General features: G+C 39.0%; 1 protein-coding gene across 4 annotated transcripts in view; it reads left to right on the top strand.

Annotated features, from left to right (window-relative positions):
- The window catches only part of LOC142233163 (carbohydrate sulfotransferase 11), a 74,352-nt gene that overhangs the window by 2,510 nt on the left and 51,894 nt on the right, over positions 1-19,948 (top strand). For 3 of the 4 annotated variants that reach the window (XM_075303985.1, XM_075303981.1, XM_075303984.1), the window contains exon 2: positions 1,849-2,682. In XM_075303985.1, coding sequence (XP_075160100.1) covers positions 2,551-2,682 — 132 coding nt within the window. In that variant the 5' untranslated portion in view covers positions 1,849-2,550. The remainder of the gene's footprint in view (positions 1-1,848; positions 2,683-19,948) is intronic. The other variant, XM_075303982.1, reaches the window with a different exon arrangement.

Below are 19,948 nucleotides of genomic sequence, written 5' to 3'. Positions count from 1 at the left end.
AGATTTCACAAAAATAAGTAAATATTTTTCGACAAATTGAAGAAAATTCATTAGACATAATTATTATTTTTTCACTTGTTAAAGAAAATTTCGTAGTTTGAAGGAAAAAATTGGTGTTCAAAATTGAAAAAATGTCTTTGGTACCACACAATTTTTTTCTGATTCAATAACGAAATTAATTGATCCAATTAATTTTTTAATTAAAATGTCTTCAATCACAGAAATGATGGTATAAATTAAAAAATTAATTGAAGGTCAATTAAAAAATGATTAATCCAATTAAAAAAGTAATTGATATTATTAATTTTTGTGACTGATTTTTGTTTCAATTAAAAAATTTGTTGATTCAATTAAATTTTTAATCGAATATTTTTTAAAACTCAATTAAAATTTCAATTGGAAAATTTTTCGTGAATTTTTTTTTCGACGACGAGATAATACACAAGTTATAGATACGATGAAGTGGACTAGTTAGAGAACACAAGTAGTCGTATATTGCCTTAGGTGTGTATCAGTAGAAATGAGACGAGTCAACCTAGATTCGAGTGGCGCAATGTTTAACATGTTCGCCTTGCATAGAAAATGTCATGGAGGTCATTTGTCACTGATCTAAATATAAAGCCGGGATTCCATTTCCAAACCTAACCTTTCCATCCTAAAAAAATGACTAAAATTTTGTTTTGTCTAGTAGTTAAGAGCAGGGTTGATAAATTTCGCACTTTTTGTGATACCTTATTAGGGCTGTTTTCTTTTAGCACTGGATACCCTAAGCCGTGAACGACTAAAATAAAACAGAGTACTCGTTTATCCAGGACATCTCCAAAAATATGCAACACTGTCATCAGCTGTTTACAGAAATCTTGAATTTTTAATGTATGAAATGCTCCAAGTAGTAATAAATATTTACTGCTGCGATTAGTTATGACACTGTACCACTTTGAATTTCATGTTTTTTTTTTTTCTTTTTGATAAATTAGTCACAATAAATTGCTATTGTGACTCGAAGAAGCGTCACTTTATCAAAAAACAATCTGGCAACATCTGCGCGACTTGCACTGATTAGATGTTCTGGATAGAACACCAGTGCAACGATGTTCTGGATAGCCCATACAAATGTAGCATCCAGTGCTAAAAGAAAACAGCCGTGTTAATAAACATATTTCGAACGCTTTTCAACCTTATTTAAGTTCATCGATTAAATTATAAACACCAGACCATTTGAACCAGAATCATGGTATGGAGTCGAGCCAAATTTGCTCATTTCCGACTATGACATTAAATACTTCTCTCAGACTCCACGGGCCTGCTAAAAATTGCCAGATTGTTGAACCTACCTTTGAGTGTCCTTGGTTCCTTTTATTTATTCCTCCCAGCAAAAAATGGAATTTATTCCGCATCTCAGGATCTTCTATACATTTTTTCCACTTCCCAAGAAGTTCTTCTGGGCACGTCTTAAAAAATACGCTCACTGTTCAAAAATAACATTATTCTCTTCTCTGCATGATAAGAAAGAAATTCATCACGTGTAGCATCACAGTAGGCTAAATAGTCGAGCTGCCGCAAATGTGCATGGATACCGAATGTATTGGTAACACTTTTTGTCAGGTACCTAGTGGTAGTCTGCCAACTAAATATATCCACGTGTGTTAACGTCTATGTTTTATGAAAACTTATTTTAATGATTATGAACTCTGGCGGCGATGACACAATTTCATATGAATGTGCTAAAAACAAACGACTGCAATTATTTGTGCTTAAATACAGTGCAAATATTGTTTAAGTGAAAATAAAAAATATAAAACTCGATGCTAATTTCTACGTGTTTTTTCTTTATTTCCATGCTACTAGAAGACCAAAATATACAAAAAAACCAACAACTTCTCTCGCGATCAGTGTGGATGACTGCAATTGAGTGCAAAAATCTTTTAATCTCGCAACGTTAATTAATCGCTCATTTTATACGTTCGTCCATCCGTCACTCGCATTGTGTCCATAGTTGATGAACAAATAAAACCGAAAGACGGCACAGGAGAATACTATGAGTGTTTAAAACACACACTTTCTTACACGCCATGCCCCGCGTCAGATCCGAGCTGACACCCTCAGCCATAGACATGCATTTCTAATACATTGCCAGTAACAACAGGCAATGACAACAACAACAAATAGATAAACATGTGCTCAGTGTGAAAAAATCAGAAATCAAGGTGTCAAAAAAAATTCAACATCTAATACATACAATCATAGTACACACATACATGGTCTCCACTTACAAGCCCCACAATTACCAACAATAGAATTTTTAACGGAGAATAATAAAAAAAGAACAGAAGCGCCAGAAGTGTATGACGGAGAAATATAGGTGTGTGTGTTCAGGTGCTCAGGATATCAAAGAGGTGTGGTGTTGGTTTACATTACATTAAGCTAAATACCAACGACTGGAAGTGCGTTGGAGAACACGGAAAGAGCGCACAACCAATCGACGTCCCCCACCCACTAGCACACGTGAAAGTAAACCAAAGTGCAAGGTGCTATAGATACATCACATCAATGCGTCTGAACAAGACATACTGGCGCGCCATTAGGCGTTATTTTCTTGTCTTCACGGCAATTGCATTCTTGCCATTGGCTCTAGTCTACTTGGTTCGCAATGAACAGATCTACAAAATCAAAGGTTATGAGGTAAGTCCCTACGCCACCTGTCTTTTTAATGCTCTTGTCTATTTCTGACAGCAGTTTATGCCTTCAAACTGTTGTTATTTTTATGTTGTCGCTTCAATTTTCTGTTTTCTTTATTTGCTTTCAATCTGAAGTAGCTGTTTTGTATATTGCGGAACTATTTTAGATAGCTACATATAAAGGATTTTCAATGTTTCGATGGTTCGATTCGCAAAAATAAATATAAAAAACTGAGTAGTATATTGTCAGTAGTGCTAAAATAAACGGATTTCATAAATTTATTCATTTAAAGCAAACTGCTATCATTTTATTTCATAAAGAAAACCAGATTTAAAAAAAATATTTTTTTTTAATATAATAATATAATTTTTCAAAAACAAAAAAAAAATGTAAATAACACCAAACTTTAGAAGCAGTTTCGATTTGTTCGAATTGCTACCTTTGGCACGAATAATATCCTTTAAACGGTTGACAAAGCCATCACACGTTGCACGAAAGTGGCGCTGCGGTATTTTGGCCCATTCCCGGAGTAGAGCCATCTTGAGATGATCGAAATTTGGGATGAACCCTAAAATGCATCAGGAGCAGAAGCGCACCTGATTGATATCTGTAGACTTTAGTGGTCAATGCACGGTGGAATCTGTTTTTAGGTCATTCTCGGTTAACGCGTTTTGAGTGCGATGGTGCTGACTGTTGGAATGTTCATAGTCTGCGGTCAATGTATGTCTGCCCAGGGCTTCAATACTGTCTTTAAGGCATGTTCTCTATCATATTCGGAATATGATATTTTGACCCTACGGTCGATGAACACTAGCGGGAAGTTAAGGAGACCAATACCATTACCATCGGCGGCGCTTGAGTTCTGATGGCAAATCGAAAACGGAATAGCTTCTTTTCGGAAAAACCACATTCGGTAACTGGCCGCTTTCTTGCAAGCGAAGCAAGTCTAATATTTTTTGCGCATCGGGGAACTCTTGCTCTTGTTGGAACTTCAATGCGTTCTCACGATATGTTCAGATCACGAGCAAGTTTTCTACCACTTCGACGTGCATTTCGATCAAATCTGGCCTTCACGTTTCAGATCATTTCTGGCTATTTGTTTTGCTTACAGCAACTTAAAAGATTATCTCGCCCAAAAATAAAATTAAATCGTGAATATTTTCCTGCGATTATTTTTTACAACTTTCGACGTGGATTAACTCAACAACAGTGCATCGGTTAACTTAATTCAAATTTTATCGAAAACCTCTGTCAAGGACCTGTGTTTATCAATGGCATTGCTGATTCAACTAAGGTCGTAGTCTACTCCAAGACTAATTTCATGAAGGTCGCCCATAAAAAGTAGTTGTTCGGGAAACCATTGATGCTGTGCGCCATCTTATATACAACAACTTATGGTGAGATTGAGACAACCTTAGACATTAGTGGGACCAGCATACATTCCATATATGACCGTCAAAACAACGTCTATGACATCGTGACAGGAGTTGAATCTTGGATTTACGCTATGAGCCCGAAAGTGAACCAACTGTATTGGTGTTTCAAGATGGCCTGCATCCAAGAAAAGTTGATCGCTCACGAAGCACTTCCAAGCAAATGATCGTCGGTTTTTTCGGAAAAACTGGACATGTCCCAATCGTACCACAACCATTGTGCTTGCTAGTTGTCTTCGATGAGGAAACCCAACTTCTGAAGACGGATTACTTTTCACCACGACAATCGGCTCAAATAACTGAAATTTTGAGCACTCAAAATATCAATTTAGTGGGTCATCCCCCGATTAGTCCTGGCTTGGAACCGAAAGACTTTTTATTCCCGTCCACGTTTTTCGACACCTGAACAAGCGGTTGACTCTAGAGTTGGGAATTATAGTTCTGTTACGTTTTTATATTTAGGCGTTTTTAATTACCCGACAATTAAAACACAGTTCTTTTAAATAACGACAATCTACAATTTATTTACTATGACTTCACACTTTACAATTCGTTCACACTGAAGTTATTCGTTTGACGCTTTAATTAAGACTGACTCGTTAGCTGCATGCGAGCGCTTTTATATATGACGGTGTGGCAATACGAGAACATTCTGGTAGCACTACAATATTCTGGCAACGCCAGAACATTCTTAGACAATGCTAGAAGCATCTACGATCATTAAGTTATTCGTCTGGTGGCTGCCAAACACATACACACTCACATAGATATATGCTCGCATTACTACAACAACAATGACAATAGACAATGAGATGAAATGAGAATGCAGAATAACAAAGCAAAGGGGTTGCTATTCTATGAGAGAGTAAGAACTAACATTTCGGTAAGCAAACAAAAGAACATAAAAGAAATTCAGGAAAATACTAGAAAATGAATAGATGATTCCAACAAGTGATAGCGAAATTTTATCGTTACAATTTGAAATTTTAAATTAACGGAAACTAATTTAAATAAACTTATATCTATAATTATCAAATTCGTAACACTGCCTCCCGCTTAAGCCTGTTCGTCCCGAACAGGCACAGAACCTGTTCCGTAAGGAGCCAATCGTTCGAGATGTACAACTTTCATCTTTGATCTAGGGCTGTTGTCCTTCTGAATCCGATATACAACATCATTGATCTTCTTGATGACTTTGTATGGGCCTTCCCACTGTGTTTGCAGTTTAGGACACAATCCTTTCTTTCGTTGCGGGTTAAATAGCAGAACCAATTCTTCTTCTTGGAAGCCTTCAGTATTTACAGCACGATCGTATCTCGCCTTCATTCTGTTGCTGACCATTTTTATTTTGTTGCGCACTGATTCGTGAACTTCACCGAAAGTGTTTGGGATGTCGTTTCTGTTTTCTTCCATGGCGAGCTCATTAGGTTTAGCACCGAATATCAGATCACCAGGCAACTTCAACTCAGTTCCGAATAGAACATTGGCAGGTGTTCGAGAGGTGGAATCATGAATGGCAGATCTATACGACAGCAAAAACTTTGGTATATGCTCGTCCCAGTCCCTCTGGCCGTTGTCCACTACTTTTCGAAGATGTTCCTCCAGAGTGCGATTAAACCTTTCTACCATGCCATCGGATTGTGGATGTAATGGTGTAGTCCTCGTTTTCTTGATACCAAGGGATTCACACATCTCTTTGAATATGGCCGATTCAAAATTTCTTCCCTGGTCTGAGTGAATCTCGGACGGCACACCGTAGCGACATATCCAGTTTTTGTTGACAACATCCACAATCGTTTTTGCTTCTTGGTTTGGAATTGCATACACCTCCGGCCATTTGCTGAAGTAATCCATGACCACAAGGACATAACGGTTTCCAGAATCACTTACTGGGAAAGGGCCTGCCACGTCCATTGCTATTCTTTCAAACGGGGCTCCAGGTCTATACTCTTGCATAGGACCTCGCCTTTTCCTTGTTGGACCTTTCGCCTTCATGCACTTCTCGCAATTGGCTACCCATTCAGCAATTGATTTCTGGCATCCAACCCAGTAGAATCGTTGCTTCACTTTCTCGGCGGTTTTGGTTATTCCCAGATGACCTCCACTGGGACCATTATGGAACTCCGCCAAAACGTCTCTTATTTTGGAATCTGGAACGATGATCAAATTTCGGCTGCTTTTGCCATCTTCGCTTTCCCATTTACGTTGCAGGGATCCATTGACTAGAACTAAACTATCCCATTGAGCCCAGTATGATTTCATAAGTGGACTTTCGGCTGCGATGTCTTTCTTACTGGGCTTCTCGTTCTCTTCCTTTGCCGAAATAATTTTGTTCAAAACGGGATCTTTACGCTGTTCTGTTGGCCAGTCCACTCCAGATTCGATGTGTAACAGCCGAATATCAACAATCTCCTCCTTATGTTCAGCTTTCGAGCAGTGCTTGCATTCTATACTGCAAGGTCGACGTGACAAAGCGTCAGCGTTACCGTGTTTTCCACCTTTTCTATGCTCGACACTGAAATCATAGCTTTGGAGCCTCTCGATCCAACGTGCCAGTTGAGCTTCCGGATTCTTGAATTGGAGCAACCATCGTAGAGCTGAGTGATCAGTCCTGAGCAAGAAGTGTTGTCCATACAAATATTTATGATAATGTTTTACACTCTCTATGACGGCTAGCAGCTCTCGTCGCGTTACACAGTAGTTCTTTTCGGGCTTGGACAACGTTCGGCTGAAATATCCGATGACCTTCTCCTTGCCGTCTATCTGTTGGGATAGCACACCTCCAATACCATGCGCGCTAGCATCTGTATCCAAAACAAATTTTTCGCCCGGAATAGGATACGCTAGAACAGGAGCTGAACATAAAAGTTCTTTTAAATGTTGGAATGAATCCTCCTGTTCGTCGCTCCACTGGAACTTCTGACCTTTTTGCGTCAATTTGTGGAGACTAGCGGCGATGCTGGCGAAGTTTGGGACGAATCGTCGGTAATATGTACATAACCCAAGGAAACTTCTTAATTCGTGGAGATTTCGGGGTCGTGGCCAATCTCTGACAGCTTGGATTTTGTCTTCGTCGGTGGATATGCCCTTTGCAGTCACATGATGACCCAGGTATTTAACTTCCCGCTGGAAAAGGGAGCATTTCTTTGCGTTAAGGCGTAGACCAGCGGCTGACAATTGCTGGATAACGTCTTTCAAGTTCTTAAGGTGCTCGTCAAATGTTTTGCCCATCACTATGATGTCGTCCAAGTATATCAAGCACGACTTCCAGTGCAACCCCTTCAGTACCCGCTCCATCAATCTTTCGAAGGTAGCCGGAGCGTTGCAGAGCCCGAACGGCATTACATTGAATTGCCAGAGACCGCCATTAACGCCAAAAGCCGTCTTTTCCTTGTCTTTCTCGGCGATCTCTACTTGCCAATATCCACTCTGCAAATCAAGCGTAGAAAACCATGTTGTTCCGGCTAGTGTGTCCAACGTGTCATCAATGCGTGGAAGCGGATAACTGTCCTTTTTGGTGACATCATTCAGTTTTCTGTAGTCCACGCAGAATCGGGTACTTCCATCTTTCTTTTTGACCAGCACAACTGGGGAACACCAAGGACTTGATGATGGCTCAATCACTCCACTCTCCGCCATTTCCTTTATGAGCTTTTGAACTTCGTCTCTTTTTGCCAGGGGAACACTTCGTGGGGCCTGTTTTATGGGCCTTTCTTCTGCGGTTTTAATTTCATGTTTCACTACAGATGTTCTTCCTTGATTTCCCTTTTCAGAAGCAAAAGCACAGGCGTTTTTCCACAACAATTGCTTGGCTTTATTTCTCTCTGACGGCGATAGATGACGTGTCCAAGCCTCGACATACGCTTCTAGATGTTTTCTCACTGCTCCATGTGTCTTTGATGAGTTGCCTTCCAAATTGACTATTGCCTCGGCTGGTGTACATTTGCCAATGTCAGAAAATTTTACAATTTGCTCGTGATTGTCAGACAAGTTCAAGACACGAACTGGTATTAGCCTCTCTTCGTTCTTTGTTACCAGGGCATTTGCTATCAAGATGTTGTTGCTTTTGTTTTCTGCTGGTTCAACAACCCACAATTGGCCGACTTCACAATCTCCATTCATAGAAACCCATATAATTGCTTCGGCATTCGGTGGTATAGACTCTGACTGGCTCGTTGTCAAACGTCTGACAGGTGTATTCCCGTCGTATCCCACGTTTACCGTTATTTCGGCATCGCACCATATCATTACACGACGCTTCATATCCAAATTGAGACCAAAAGCAATCATGAAATCCGCTCCAATTATAACTTCGTCTACTATATCGGCCACAATGAAATCATAAGTAACGGATTTGTTAGCAATAGTTAATTTTACGGTGACCTTTCCATATACGGTTGCGGGTTCCCCTGTAGCCGTGCGTAGCTTGACTCCAATCAGTGGTGTTACTTTTCCTTTTACTAAATCAGATCTAATGATAGACTTTGATGCACCAGTATCCAACGTCAAAGTACGCTTGTCGCCATTAATAACACCCGCAATAGTTAAATTGTTATTTTTCTGTTGAACTATTGCTATGGAGATGGTGGGGCCATCGTCTGTGGGAGCCAGCTCTTGCCCCGCTGAACTAGCTCGATTTAGTTTAAAGGTGACTCACTTGACTGTGGGGTCACCTTCTTATGGTTATTGTTTAATGGAGATGGTGATGTGGATCTTGACCGTTTGCGTCGTGCTTTGCATTCTCGAGCTAGATGTCCCGTCTTATCACAGTTATAGCATTTGATACGGGATTTAGTTGCATCCTGTTTCAATTCTTGCATTACCTGCTTCATTGCCTCTTTCATTGAGTCAATGATAGATTTCGATTCTTCACACTCGGTCTCTACTCTGCGTACTTTGTGAATTTGAGGCCGTGCCAGCAATCTCGCAGTTTCTTGCGCAAGTGCAAATGTTACTGTTTCTGCGAATGTAGCCTTTTGTGACGCATATGTTGCACATTTTATGTCTGGGTCTCGAATGCCATTCACAAAGGTCTCAATTTTGATGCGGTCCACAAGTGGGTGACTCTCTCCTGGGTATGTCAGTAGCACCAACCGCTCAACTTCTGTTGCAAAGTCTTGTAGAGTCTCGTTTGATTTCTGGACTCTACCTCTTAATTCCATTCTAAAGATGTCTTGCTTGTGCTCTCCACCATACTTGCGTTGAAACGCCGCTATTACTTCATTATAGTTATTTCTAGAAGCAGCGGGAATGCTTTGTATCACATCAGCAGCATTGCCCTTTAATGCCAATAGAAGTTCAATTGCTTTATCATCGTCATTCCACAAATTTCTACAAGCAACCATTTCGAATTGGAATTTGAAGACATCAAATGACGTTGAGCCATCGAAAACAGGAGTTTTGATTTTTGAGCCCTCGATGACGCGCACTGGACCACCTTTAATTTCCAGCTCTGACATTTTTTTCTCGATGTGCAGAAACTTCTCATCATGAACCATAATTTTCTCATCTACGGAAAGAACTTTCTTATCCAATTCCAGAATTTGATTTTCTATATGGTCCACACGTTTCTCCATGCCTTCAGAAATTTGTTGTAATTTTTCGTTGACCATTCTAGAATTTTCGTCGAATTTTTCTTCCATTTTTCTAGAATTTTCTTCCATTTTTCTAGAATTTGCTTCCATCATTTTGCTCAAAGCATTGAGCATTGATGTGTAATCCACAACATTCGAAGCCACAGATGGAGTTTCTACACTGCTTGTATTGACGAGTATTGATTCATCAATGTCTTCCTTATAATCAAACTCATGCGTCGCAATGTCCATATTACGCCGTTCAAACTCTTCCAGTAGACGCTTTTGAAGCTGGGCCTTATTGCCTGTTGTCGGTAGCTCCAGTTTGCTCAATTCCTTTTTTAAGTCTTCCACTCGAAGCTCATTAAACTTCCTTGTAGATTTTTTTTTCGTTATTCCACTTCTGACACCAATTGTTACGTTTTTATATTTAGGCGTTTTTAATTACCCGACAATTAAAACACAGTTCTTTTAAATAACGACAATCTACAATTTATTTACTATGACTTCACACTTTACAATTCGTTCACACTGAAGTTATTCGTTTGACGCTTTAATTAAGACTGACTCGTTAGCTGCATGCGAGCGCTTTTATATATGACGGTGTGGCAATACGAGAACATTCTGGTAGCACTACAATATTCTGGCAACGCCAGAACATTCTTAGACAATGCTAGAAGCATCTACGATCATTAAGTTATTCGTCTGGTGGCTGCCAAACACATACACACTCACATAGATATATGCTCGCATTACTACAACAACAATGACAATAGACAATGAGATGAAATGAGAATGCAGAATAACAAAGCAAAGGGGTTGCTATTCTATGAGAGAGTAAGAACTAACATTTCGGTAAGCAAACAAAAGAACATAAAAGAAATTCAGGAAAATACTAGAAAATGAATAGATGATTCCAACAAGTGATAGCGAAATTTTATCGTTACAATTTGAAATTTTAAATTAACGGAAACTAATTTAAATAAACTTATATCTATAATTATCAAATTCGTAACACTGCCTCCCGCTTAAGCCTGTTCGTCCCGAACAGGCACAGAACCTGTTCCGTAAGGAGCCAATCGTTCGAGATGTACAACTTTCATCTTTGATCTAGGGCTGTTGTCCTTCTGAATCCGATATACAACATCATTGATCTTCTTGATGACTTTGTATGGGCCTTCCCACTGTGTTTGCAGTTTAGGACACAATCCTTTCTTTCGTTGCGGGTTAAATAGCAGAACCAATTCTTTTTCTTGGAAGCCTTCAGTATTTACAGCACGATCGTATCTCGCCTTCATTCTGTTGCTGACCATTTTTATTTTGTTGCGCACTGATTCGTGAACTTCACCGAAAGTGTTTGGGATGTCGTTTCTGTTTTCTTCCATGGCGAGCTCATTAGGTTTAGCACCGAATATCAGATCACCAGGCAACTTCAACTCAGTTCCGAATAGAACATTGGCAGGTGTTCGAGAGGTGGAATCATGAATGGCAGATCTATACGACAGCAAAAACTTTGGTATATGCTCGTCCCAGTCCCTCTGGCCGTTGTCCACTACTTTTCGAAGATGTTCCTCCAGAGTGCGATTAAACCTTTCTACCATGCCATCGGATTGTGGATGTAATGGTGTAGTCCTCGTTTTCTTGATACCAAGGGATTCACACATCTCTTTGAATATGGCCGATTCAAAATTTCTTCCCTGGTCTGAGTGAATCTCGGACGGCACACCGTAGCGACATATCCAGTTTTTGTTGACAACATCCACAATCGTTTTTGCTTCTTGGTTTGGAATTGCATACACCTCCGGCCATTTGCTGAAGTAATCCATGACCACAAGGACATAACGGTTTCCAGAATCACTTACTGGGAAAGGGCCTGCCACGTCCATTGCTATTCTTTCAAACGGGGCTCCAGGTCTATACTCTTGCATAGGACCTCGCCTTTTCCTTGTTGGACCTTTCGCCTTCATGCACTTCTCGCAATTGGCTACCCATTCAGCAATTGATTTCTGGCATCCAACCCAGTAGAATCGTTGCTTCACTTTCTCGGCGGTTTTGGTTATTCCCAGATGACCTCCACTGGGACCATTATGGAACTCCGCCAAAACGTCTCTTATTTTGGAATCTGGAACGATGATCAAATTTCGGCTGCTTTTGCCATCTTCGCTTTCCCATTTACGTTGCAGGGATCCATTGACTAGAACTAAACTATCCCATTGAGCCCAGTATGATTTCATAAGTGGACTTTCGGCTGCGATGTCTTTCTTACTGGGCTTCTCGTTCTCTTCCTTTGCCGAAATAATTTTGTTCAAAACGGGATCTTTACGCTGTTCTGTTGGCCAGTCCACTCCAGATTCGATGTGTAACAGCCGAATATCAACAATCTCCTCCTTATGTTCAGCTTTCGAGCAGTGCTTGCATTCTATACTGCAAGGTCGACGTGACAAAGCGCCAGCGTTACCGTGTTTTCCACCTTTTCTATGCTCGACACTGAAATCATAGCTTTGGAGCCTCTCGATCCAACGTGCCAGTTGAGCTTCCGGATTCTTGAATTGGAGCAACCATCGTAGAGCTGAGTGATCAGTCCTGAGCAAGAAGTGTTGTCCATACAAATATTTATGATAATGTTTTACACTCTCTATGACGGCTAGCAGCTCTCGTCGCGTTACACAGTAGTTCTTTTCGGGCTTGGACAACGTTCGGCTGAAATATCCGATGACCTTCTCCTTGCCGTCTATCTGTTGGGATAGCACACCTCCAATACCATGCGCGCTAGCATCTGTATCCAAAACAAATTTTTCGCCCGGAATAGGATACGCTAGAACAGGAGCTGAACATAAAAGTTCTTTTAAATGTTGGAATGAATCCTCCTGTTCGTCGCTCCACTGGAACTTCTGACCTTTTTGCGTCAATTTGTGGAGACTAGCGGCGATGCTGGCGAAGTTTGGGACGAATCGTCGGTAATATGTACATAACCCAAGGAAACTTCTTAATTCGTGGAGATTTCGGGGTCGTGGCCAATCTCTGACAGCTTGGATTTTGTCTTCGTCGGTGGATATGCCCTTTGCAGTCACATGATGACCCAGGTATTTAACTTCCCGCTGGAAAAGGGAGCATTTCTTTGCGTTAAGGCGTAGACCAGCGGCTGACAATTGCTGGATAACGTCTTTCAAGTTCTTAAGGTGCTCGTCAAATGTTTTGCCCATCACTATGATGTCGTCCAAGTATATCAAGCACGACTTCCAGTGCAACCCCTTCAGTACCCGCTCCATCAATCTTTCGAAGGTAGCCGGAGCGTTGCAGAGCCCGAACGGCATTACATTGAATTGCCAGAGACCGCCATTAACGCCAAAAGCCGTCTTTTCCTTGTCTTTCTCGGCGATCTCTACTTGCCAATATCCACTCTGCAAATCAAGCGTAGAAAACCATGTTGTTCCGGCTAGTGTGTCCAACGTGTCATCAATGCGTGGAAGCGGATAACTGTCCTTTTTGGTGACATCATTCAGTTTTCTGTAGTCCACGCAGAATCGGGTACTTCCATCTTTCTTTTTGACCAGCACAACTGGGGAACACCAAGGACTTGATGATGGCTCAATCACTCCACTCTCCGCCATTTCCTTTATGAGCTTTTGAACTTCGTCTCTTTTTGCCAGGGGAACACTTCGTGGGGCCTGTTTTATGGGCCTTTCTTCTGCGGTTTTAATTTCATGTTTCACTACAGATGTTCTTCCTTGATTTCCCTTTTCAGAAGCAAAAGCACAGGCGTTTTTCCACAACAATTGCTTGGCTTTATTTCTCTCTGACGGCGATAGATGACGTGTCCAAGCCTCGACATACGCTTCTAGATGTTTTCTCACTGCTCCATGTGTCTTTGATGAGTTGCCTTCCAAATTGACTATTGCCTCGGCTGGTGTACATTTGCCAATGTCAGAAAATTTTACAATTTGCTCGTGATTGTCAGACAAGTTCAAGACACGAACTGGTATTAGCCTCTCTTCGTTCTTTGTTACCAGGGCATTTGCTATCAAGATGTTGTTGCTTTTGTTTTCTGCTGGTTCAACAACCCACAATTGGCCGACTTCACAATCTCCATTCATAGAAACCCATATAATTGCTTCGGCATTCGGTGGTATAGACTCTGACTGGCTCGTTGTCAAACGTCTGACAGGTGTATTCCCGTCGTATCCCACGTTTACCGTTATTTCGGCATCGCACCATATCATTACACGACGCTTCATATCCAAATTGAGACCAAAAGCAATCATGAAATCCGCTCCAATTATAACTTCGTCTACTATATCGGCCACAATGAAATCATAAGTAACGGATTTGTTAGCAATAGTTAATTTTACGGTGACCTTTCCATATACGGTTGCGGGTTCCCCTGTAGCCGTGCGTAGCTTGACTCCAATCAGTGGTGTTACTTTTCCTTTTACTAAATCAGATCTAATGATAGACTTTGATGCACCAGTATCCAACGTCAAAGTACGCTTGTCGCCATTAATAACACCCGCAATAGTTAAATTGTTATTTTTCTGTTGAACTATTGCTATGGAGATGGTGGGGCCATCGTCTGTGGGAGCCAGCTCTTGCCCCGCTGAACTAGCTCGATTTAGTTTAAAGGTGACTCACTTGACTGTGGGGTCACCTTCTTATGGTTATTGTTTAATGGAGATGGTGATGTGGATCTTGACCGTTTGCGTCGTGCTTTGCATTCTCGAGCTAGATGTCCCGTCTTATCACAGTTATAGCATTTGATACGGGATTTAGTTGCATCCTGTTTCAATTCTTGCATTACCTGCTTCATTGCCTCTTTCATTGAGTCAATGATAGATTTCGATTCTTCACACTCGGTCTCTACTCTGCGTACTTTGTGAATTTGAGGCCGTGCCAGCAATCTCGCAGTTTCTTGCGCAAGTGCAAATGTTACTGTTTCTGCGAATGTAGCCTTTTGTGACGCATATGTTGCACATTTTATGTCTGGGTCTCGAATGCCATTCACAAAGGTCTCAATTTTGATGCGGTCCACAAGTGGGTGACTCTCTCCTGGGTATGTCAGTAGCACCAACCGCTCAACTTCTGTTGCAAAGTCTTGTAGAGTCTCGTTTGATTTCTGGACTCTACCTCTTAATTCCATTCTAAAGATGTCTTGCTTGTGCTCTCCACCATACTTGCGTTGAAACGCCGCTATTACTTCATTATAGTTATTTCTAGAAGCAGCGGGAATGCTTTGTATCACATCAGCAGCATTGCCCTTTAATGCCAATAGAAGTTCAATTGCTTTATCATCGTCATTCCGCAAATTTCTACAAGCAACCATTTCGAATTGGAATTTGAAGACATCAAATGACGTTGAGCCATCGAAAACAGGAGTTTTGATTTTTGAGCCCTCGATGACGCGCACTGGACCACCTTTAATTTCCAGCTCTGACATTTTTTTCTCGATGTGCAGAAACTTCTCATCATGAACCATAATTTTCTCATCTACGGAAAGAACTTTCTTATCCAATTCCAGAATTTGATTTTCTATATGGTCCACACGTTTCTCCATGCCTTCAGAAATTTGTTGTAATTTTTCGTTGACCATTCTAGAATTTTCGTCGAATTTTTCTTCCATTTTTCTAGAATTTTCTTCCATTTTTCTAGAATTTGCTTCCATCATTTTGCTCAAAGCATTGAGCATTGATGTGTAATCCACAACATTCGAAGCCACAGATGGAGTTTCTACACTGCTTGTATTGACGAGTATTGATTCATCAATGTCTTCCTTATAATCAAACTCATGCGTCGCAATGTCCATATTACGCCGTTCAAACTCTTCCAGTAGACGCTTTTGAAGCTGGGCCTTATTGCCTGTTGTCGGTAGCTCCAGTTTGCTCAATTCCTTTTTTAAGTCTTCCACTCGAAGCTCATTAAACTTCCTTGTAGATTTTTTTTTCGTTATTCCACTTCTGACACCAATTGTTACGTTTTTATATTTAGGCGTTTTTAATTACCCGACAATTAAAACACAGTTCTTTTAAATAACGACAATCTACAATTTATTTACTATGACTTCACACTTTACAATTCGTTCACACTGAAGTTATTCGTTTGACGCTTTAATTAAGACTGACTCGTTAGCTGCATGCGAGCGCTTTTATATATGACGGTGTGGCAATACGAGAACATTCTGGTAGCACTACAATATTTTGGCAACGCCAGAACATTCTTAGACAATGCTAGAAGCATCTACGATCATTAAGTTATTCGTCTGGTGGCTGCCAAACACATACACACTCACATAGATATATGCTCGCATTACTACAACAACAATGACAATAGACAATGAGATGAAATGAGAATGCAGAATAACAAAGCAAAGGGGTTGCTATTCTATGAGAGAGTAAGAACTAACATTTCGGTAAGCAAACAAAAGAACATAAAAGAAATTCAGGAAAATACTAGAAAATGAATAGATGATTCCAACAAGTGATAGCGAAATTTTATCGTTACAATTTGAAATTTTAAATTAACGGAAACTAATTTAAATAAACTTATATCTATAATTATCAAATTCGTAACAGTTCCTTTAAGTGATCGCTCCTTTTAGTTCCGTTCCGCAATAGGAACTAGTTCCTTTCGCTAGTTCCTAGTTTCTTTTTAATCTCGTTCCCCATGTCAGAGCCGCTAATTTTTTTCTCAGAGTTTGATAGATAGAAAAAACAATAACAATCGGCTGATTGTTCAACACAGAGAAAAGGGAAAGATATAGCTGAATATAGTGAAAAAGGTTTTCATAAGGCGTAACAAATAGATAAGGCCATGTTAACCTATGGCAGCTTTTTCCATTAGAAATTCCCAATATTAAACCTATTGCTCGTAAAATTTTTACGAGAGCATAGTATTACGCCTAAGAAAAAAGGAACTGTGGAACTAAAAGATCATAAGAGCTGGAACTAGTTCCCGTAGTCCCTTAAAGTGATTAGTTCAAACTAGTTCCTCCTGGAACTACCCAACTCTAGTTGATGCGTTCCGAATGCAAGTTTGGAGTTGAGGTATCTCCAAACTTGCATTCTGAAGGTGAGGTTTCGACATACACTGACATATAATTTAATTTTGAAATAGAGTATGTATTTTAGTGTCATGAGCACTGCTTGCTTCATTCACACAATTGCTTTCTCCTAGGGGGCGATAAGTGTGTGTGGGAGGGAATTCTAATGAATTCAAAAGGTGCTGGTGAAAATCACACCATCCGTCATTTGTTATACACGGGTGGTATGTAGTAAATTGCGAACGAATGAATGAATTACAAGACCCAGAGGTCAATTAAAATTATTAGCGCAATGGGAATGCTATGGCCGATTTTGTTAAATGAATGCATACCATTGCAAAGGAGAAGCTTGTCAATATACAATGGTATTGAAAGAGAGTAAAAAATAGAAAATTTGTAGAAATTTAAAGAAAATAGCTATTGAAAATTGTTTGAGTGAAATTGAAAACGTTATGGGAAACAAACATTTTGAATGCTTATGGCTCGAGCATACAGGTTGGCTGATATGTAATGCAATAAAGTAAAGCGCTATATACATATATGTAACTTTTTAATTTATTGTTCAAAGTACGAAAGCTCCCCCATGAACAAACAAAATTGAAATGGAAAGAGACAAGGACTCGCTTTACTGGCACGAAATTTGCCAGTTACCGAATTTGGCTTTCTGTGGCTTCTTTGGCTTTTTATGAAAAAATTTCGTACTTTTTATGAAACAATTTCGTTCTTTCTATGAAAATGTTTCGTACTATTTATGAAAAACTTTCGTATTTTATTTTTTGAAAAATGTTTGAACCTTTAGAAAAAAATTATAGTCCAAAGTGCATTTGGTTGTAGTAACAAGTTTGGAAAATGTCATCACTACTTTACATTTTAAGTTTTTGAATAATTTTTAGTTTTATTGCTTCACTTCTATTCATAGCATCCTATCACCCAAATGAGAAGTAGCATAGACATGCATAAAATATAGAAAAAAGGAATACACTCAATCACACGGAAATTTTACAACTTCAATGAAACTTCTTCGTTATTTCAAAGAAAATGTTTCGTACTTTTTATGAAGAAATTTTAACGCAGAATGTTTCGTAAAATATTCATAAATTCGTACAAACTTTTTTTTTTTTATTAATATTATTTATTATTCTATTAAAAACTTTACAATGATGTTAAGGCCTCAGCGCCTTAAGGCATTTTTGAGACAAGTTGGTAAATGTGTGACAAAGATAAATGTTTTTAATATATTATAATTTTCAAAATATAAGTACGAAATTAAAAAATCAAAAAGAAAGAATAAAAAAAATTACAAAAATAAATCTATACCATAAACCATAAATCTTGAATGTAATTTAAGCTAGAAGTATCTCAAAATTTTCAAGCAAATATTTCTTAAGTTTGGTCTTAAACAGCGATATATATGATGCATGCTTCACATCATGGGGTAAGGCATTAAATAGGGAAGTACCAATGAACTCAATTCTCTGTTTGGTAATTTCCAATCTACACCTCACTACCTTTAAAGATGTTCTGTTTCTAGTGTTAAAAGCAGATTGATTCCTGGAAAACTTTAACGTAGAATAGCCGATATTTTTCTCAGTCTTATAAATATATAGCAACAACTGATATCTATACAAATCATGTACCGGCAAAATATTTTTAGAAATTTCCGCGTATAGTGGTATCGTCGAAACCCTCATGGGCAAGTTAAAGACGGGCTTTATTCTGAATGCGTTGTAAGGAACGTAGAGCTGATGTATTCTTCCATCCAAAAATTACTGCCAAATAACCAAGATGACTCTGCACCAATGACTGATATAGCATCATCTTAGTTTTGGAGTCCAAAAGGTACCTCATCTTAAAAAGAATTCCTAACGCTGGAGCTACGAATTTTGAAGAAAGTTCCGTTAAAAGTACTTTTTACTTTTTACGAAGTCTTTTCTTCGTAGAATAATGTAGAATATTTTGTAGACGTTTCGTATATTCGTAAAATTTACGAAAATCAATGAAAATTCGTTGTTTTAATGAAGAAATTACGAAGAATAGTTAATGAAGAATTCTTCGTAAAATTAACGAAGAGAATTCTTTCGGTGCACCAGAACTCAAGCTTCGTCGATGGTTATGTTGTAAGCCGCCGTAATGGCCGATGTTCGATCCCCGCTAGTCATCGACAAAAAATGCCGAATATTAACGACAACATGTCCACCGAAATCTCCAGATCTCAATCCTTGGACTTCTGCGCTTGGGCATTTTAGAGAGTACACTAGGCACTAAAAATTACGACGCTTCAAAGCGTCTTAAAAATTAAGACGACGCTTCAACGAGAATGGGCCAAAATATCGCAGATCCATTTTCGTCCAGCATGAGCTGGCTTTGTGAGCCGTTTGAAGGTCAAAATTCGTGCAAAAGGTAGCCAATTGAGATATATGGAAATTTGCTTCTTGAGCGTCCTGAAAGCTTATTATGTACCCAATATGCTAGAAATTCGGTACCTCATGTCGGTATTCACTCTAAAGTACCAACACAAAAGTTGGTTAAAATCGGTTAGTCATAAGCCCTTGAAGATCGATCTACAGATATGATTAAATTCTCAGAAATTATGTATCTGTTTTCGGGACGAAAATTTCAAGAATGTGTATTCTAAATTTAATGGAAAAGTTTTGATTGAACGATTTTGAATTTTCTTTTAATGAAATTTAATTTTTTTAAGAAATTTATCCTTAATATTATTAAAGTGCTGTGTCCAAAAATTAAGTTTAAATCAAAAAAATTGAAAAATTTTGATGCAATGATTCTGAACTTTCTTTTAATTAAATTTCTCTTTTTTTAAGAAATTTATCCTTAATATTATTAAAGTTCTGTGTCCAAAAATTAAGTTGTAAATGTAGGTTCAATATAGAGTTCATTCATTTCAGATTTTGGTATCACTGGCGTTGAAACATCGACAGTTACAATTTCAAATTGTCTGCCAAATATTTAATATAATGAAAACATTTTTAAAATATAAAATTTGTTATTATTTGTTTCTTAAAGCCGCCAGAGAACAGAAAATAGTGACGCCGACGAAAACTGTATGGTATTTGAGAGAAACGACGAGTTTCGCTTCACAGTTTCGTTCTCTTGTATTCTCTACTGTCTGATACATATTTTGTCAGTGTACACATATTGTTGTATATTCCATTCAACCTGTAAATGTTCATGTGATGTGTGATGGTCAACATCACACAAAAATAATTTATGAC

The sequence above is a fragment of the Haematobia irritans genome, chromosome 4 (genome assembly GCF_050003625.1).
Source record: "Haematobia irritans isolate KBUSLIRL chromosome 4, ASM5000362v1, whole genome shotgun sequence".
NCBI lineage: Eukaryota > Metazoa > Arthropoda > Insecta > Diptera > Muscidae > Haematobia > Haematobia irritans.
The sequence above is the reverse complement of the archived record's forward strand: the minus strand, read 5'-3'. Positions and strand labels throughout refer to the sequence as shown.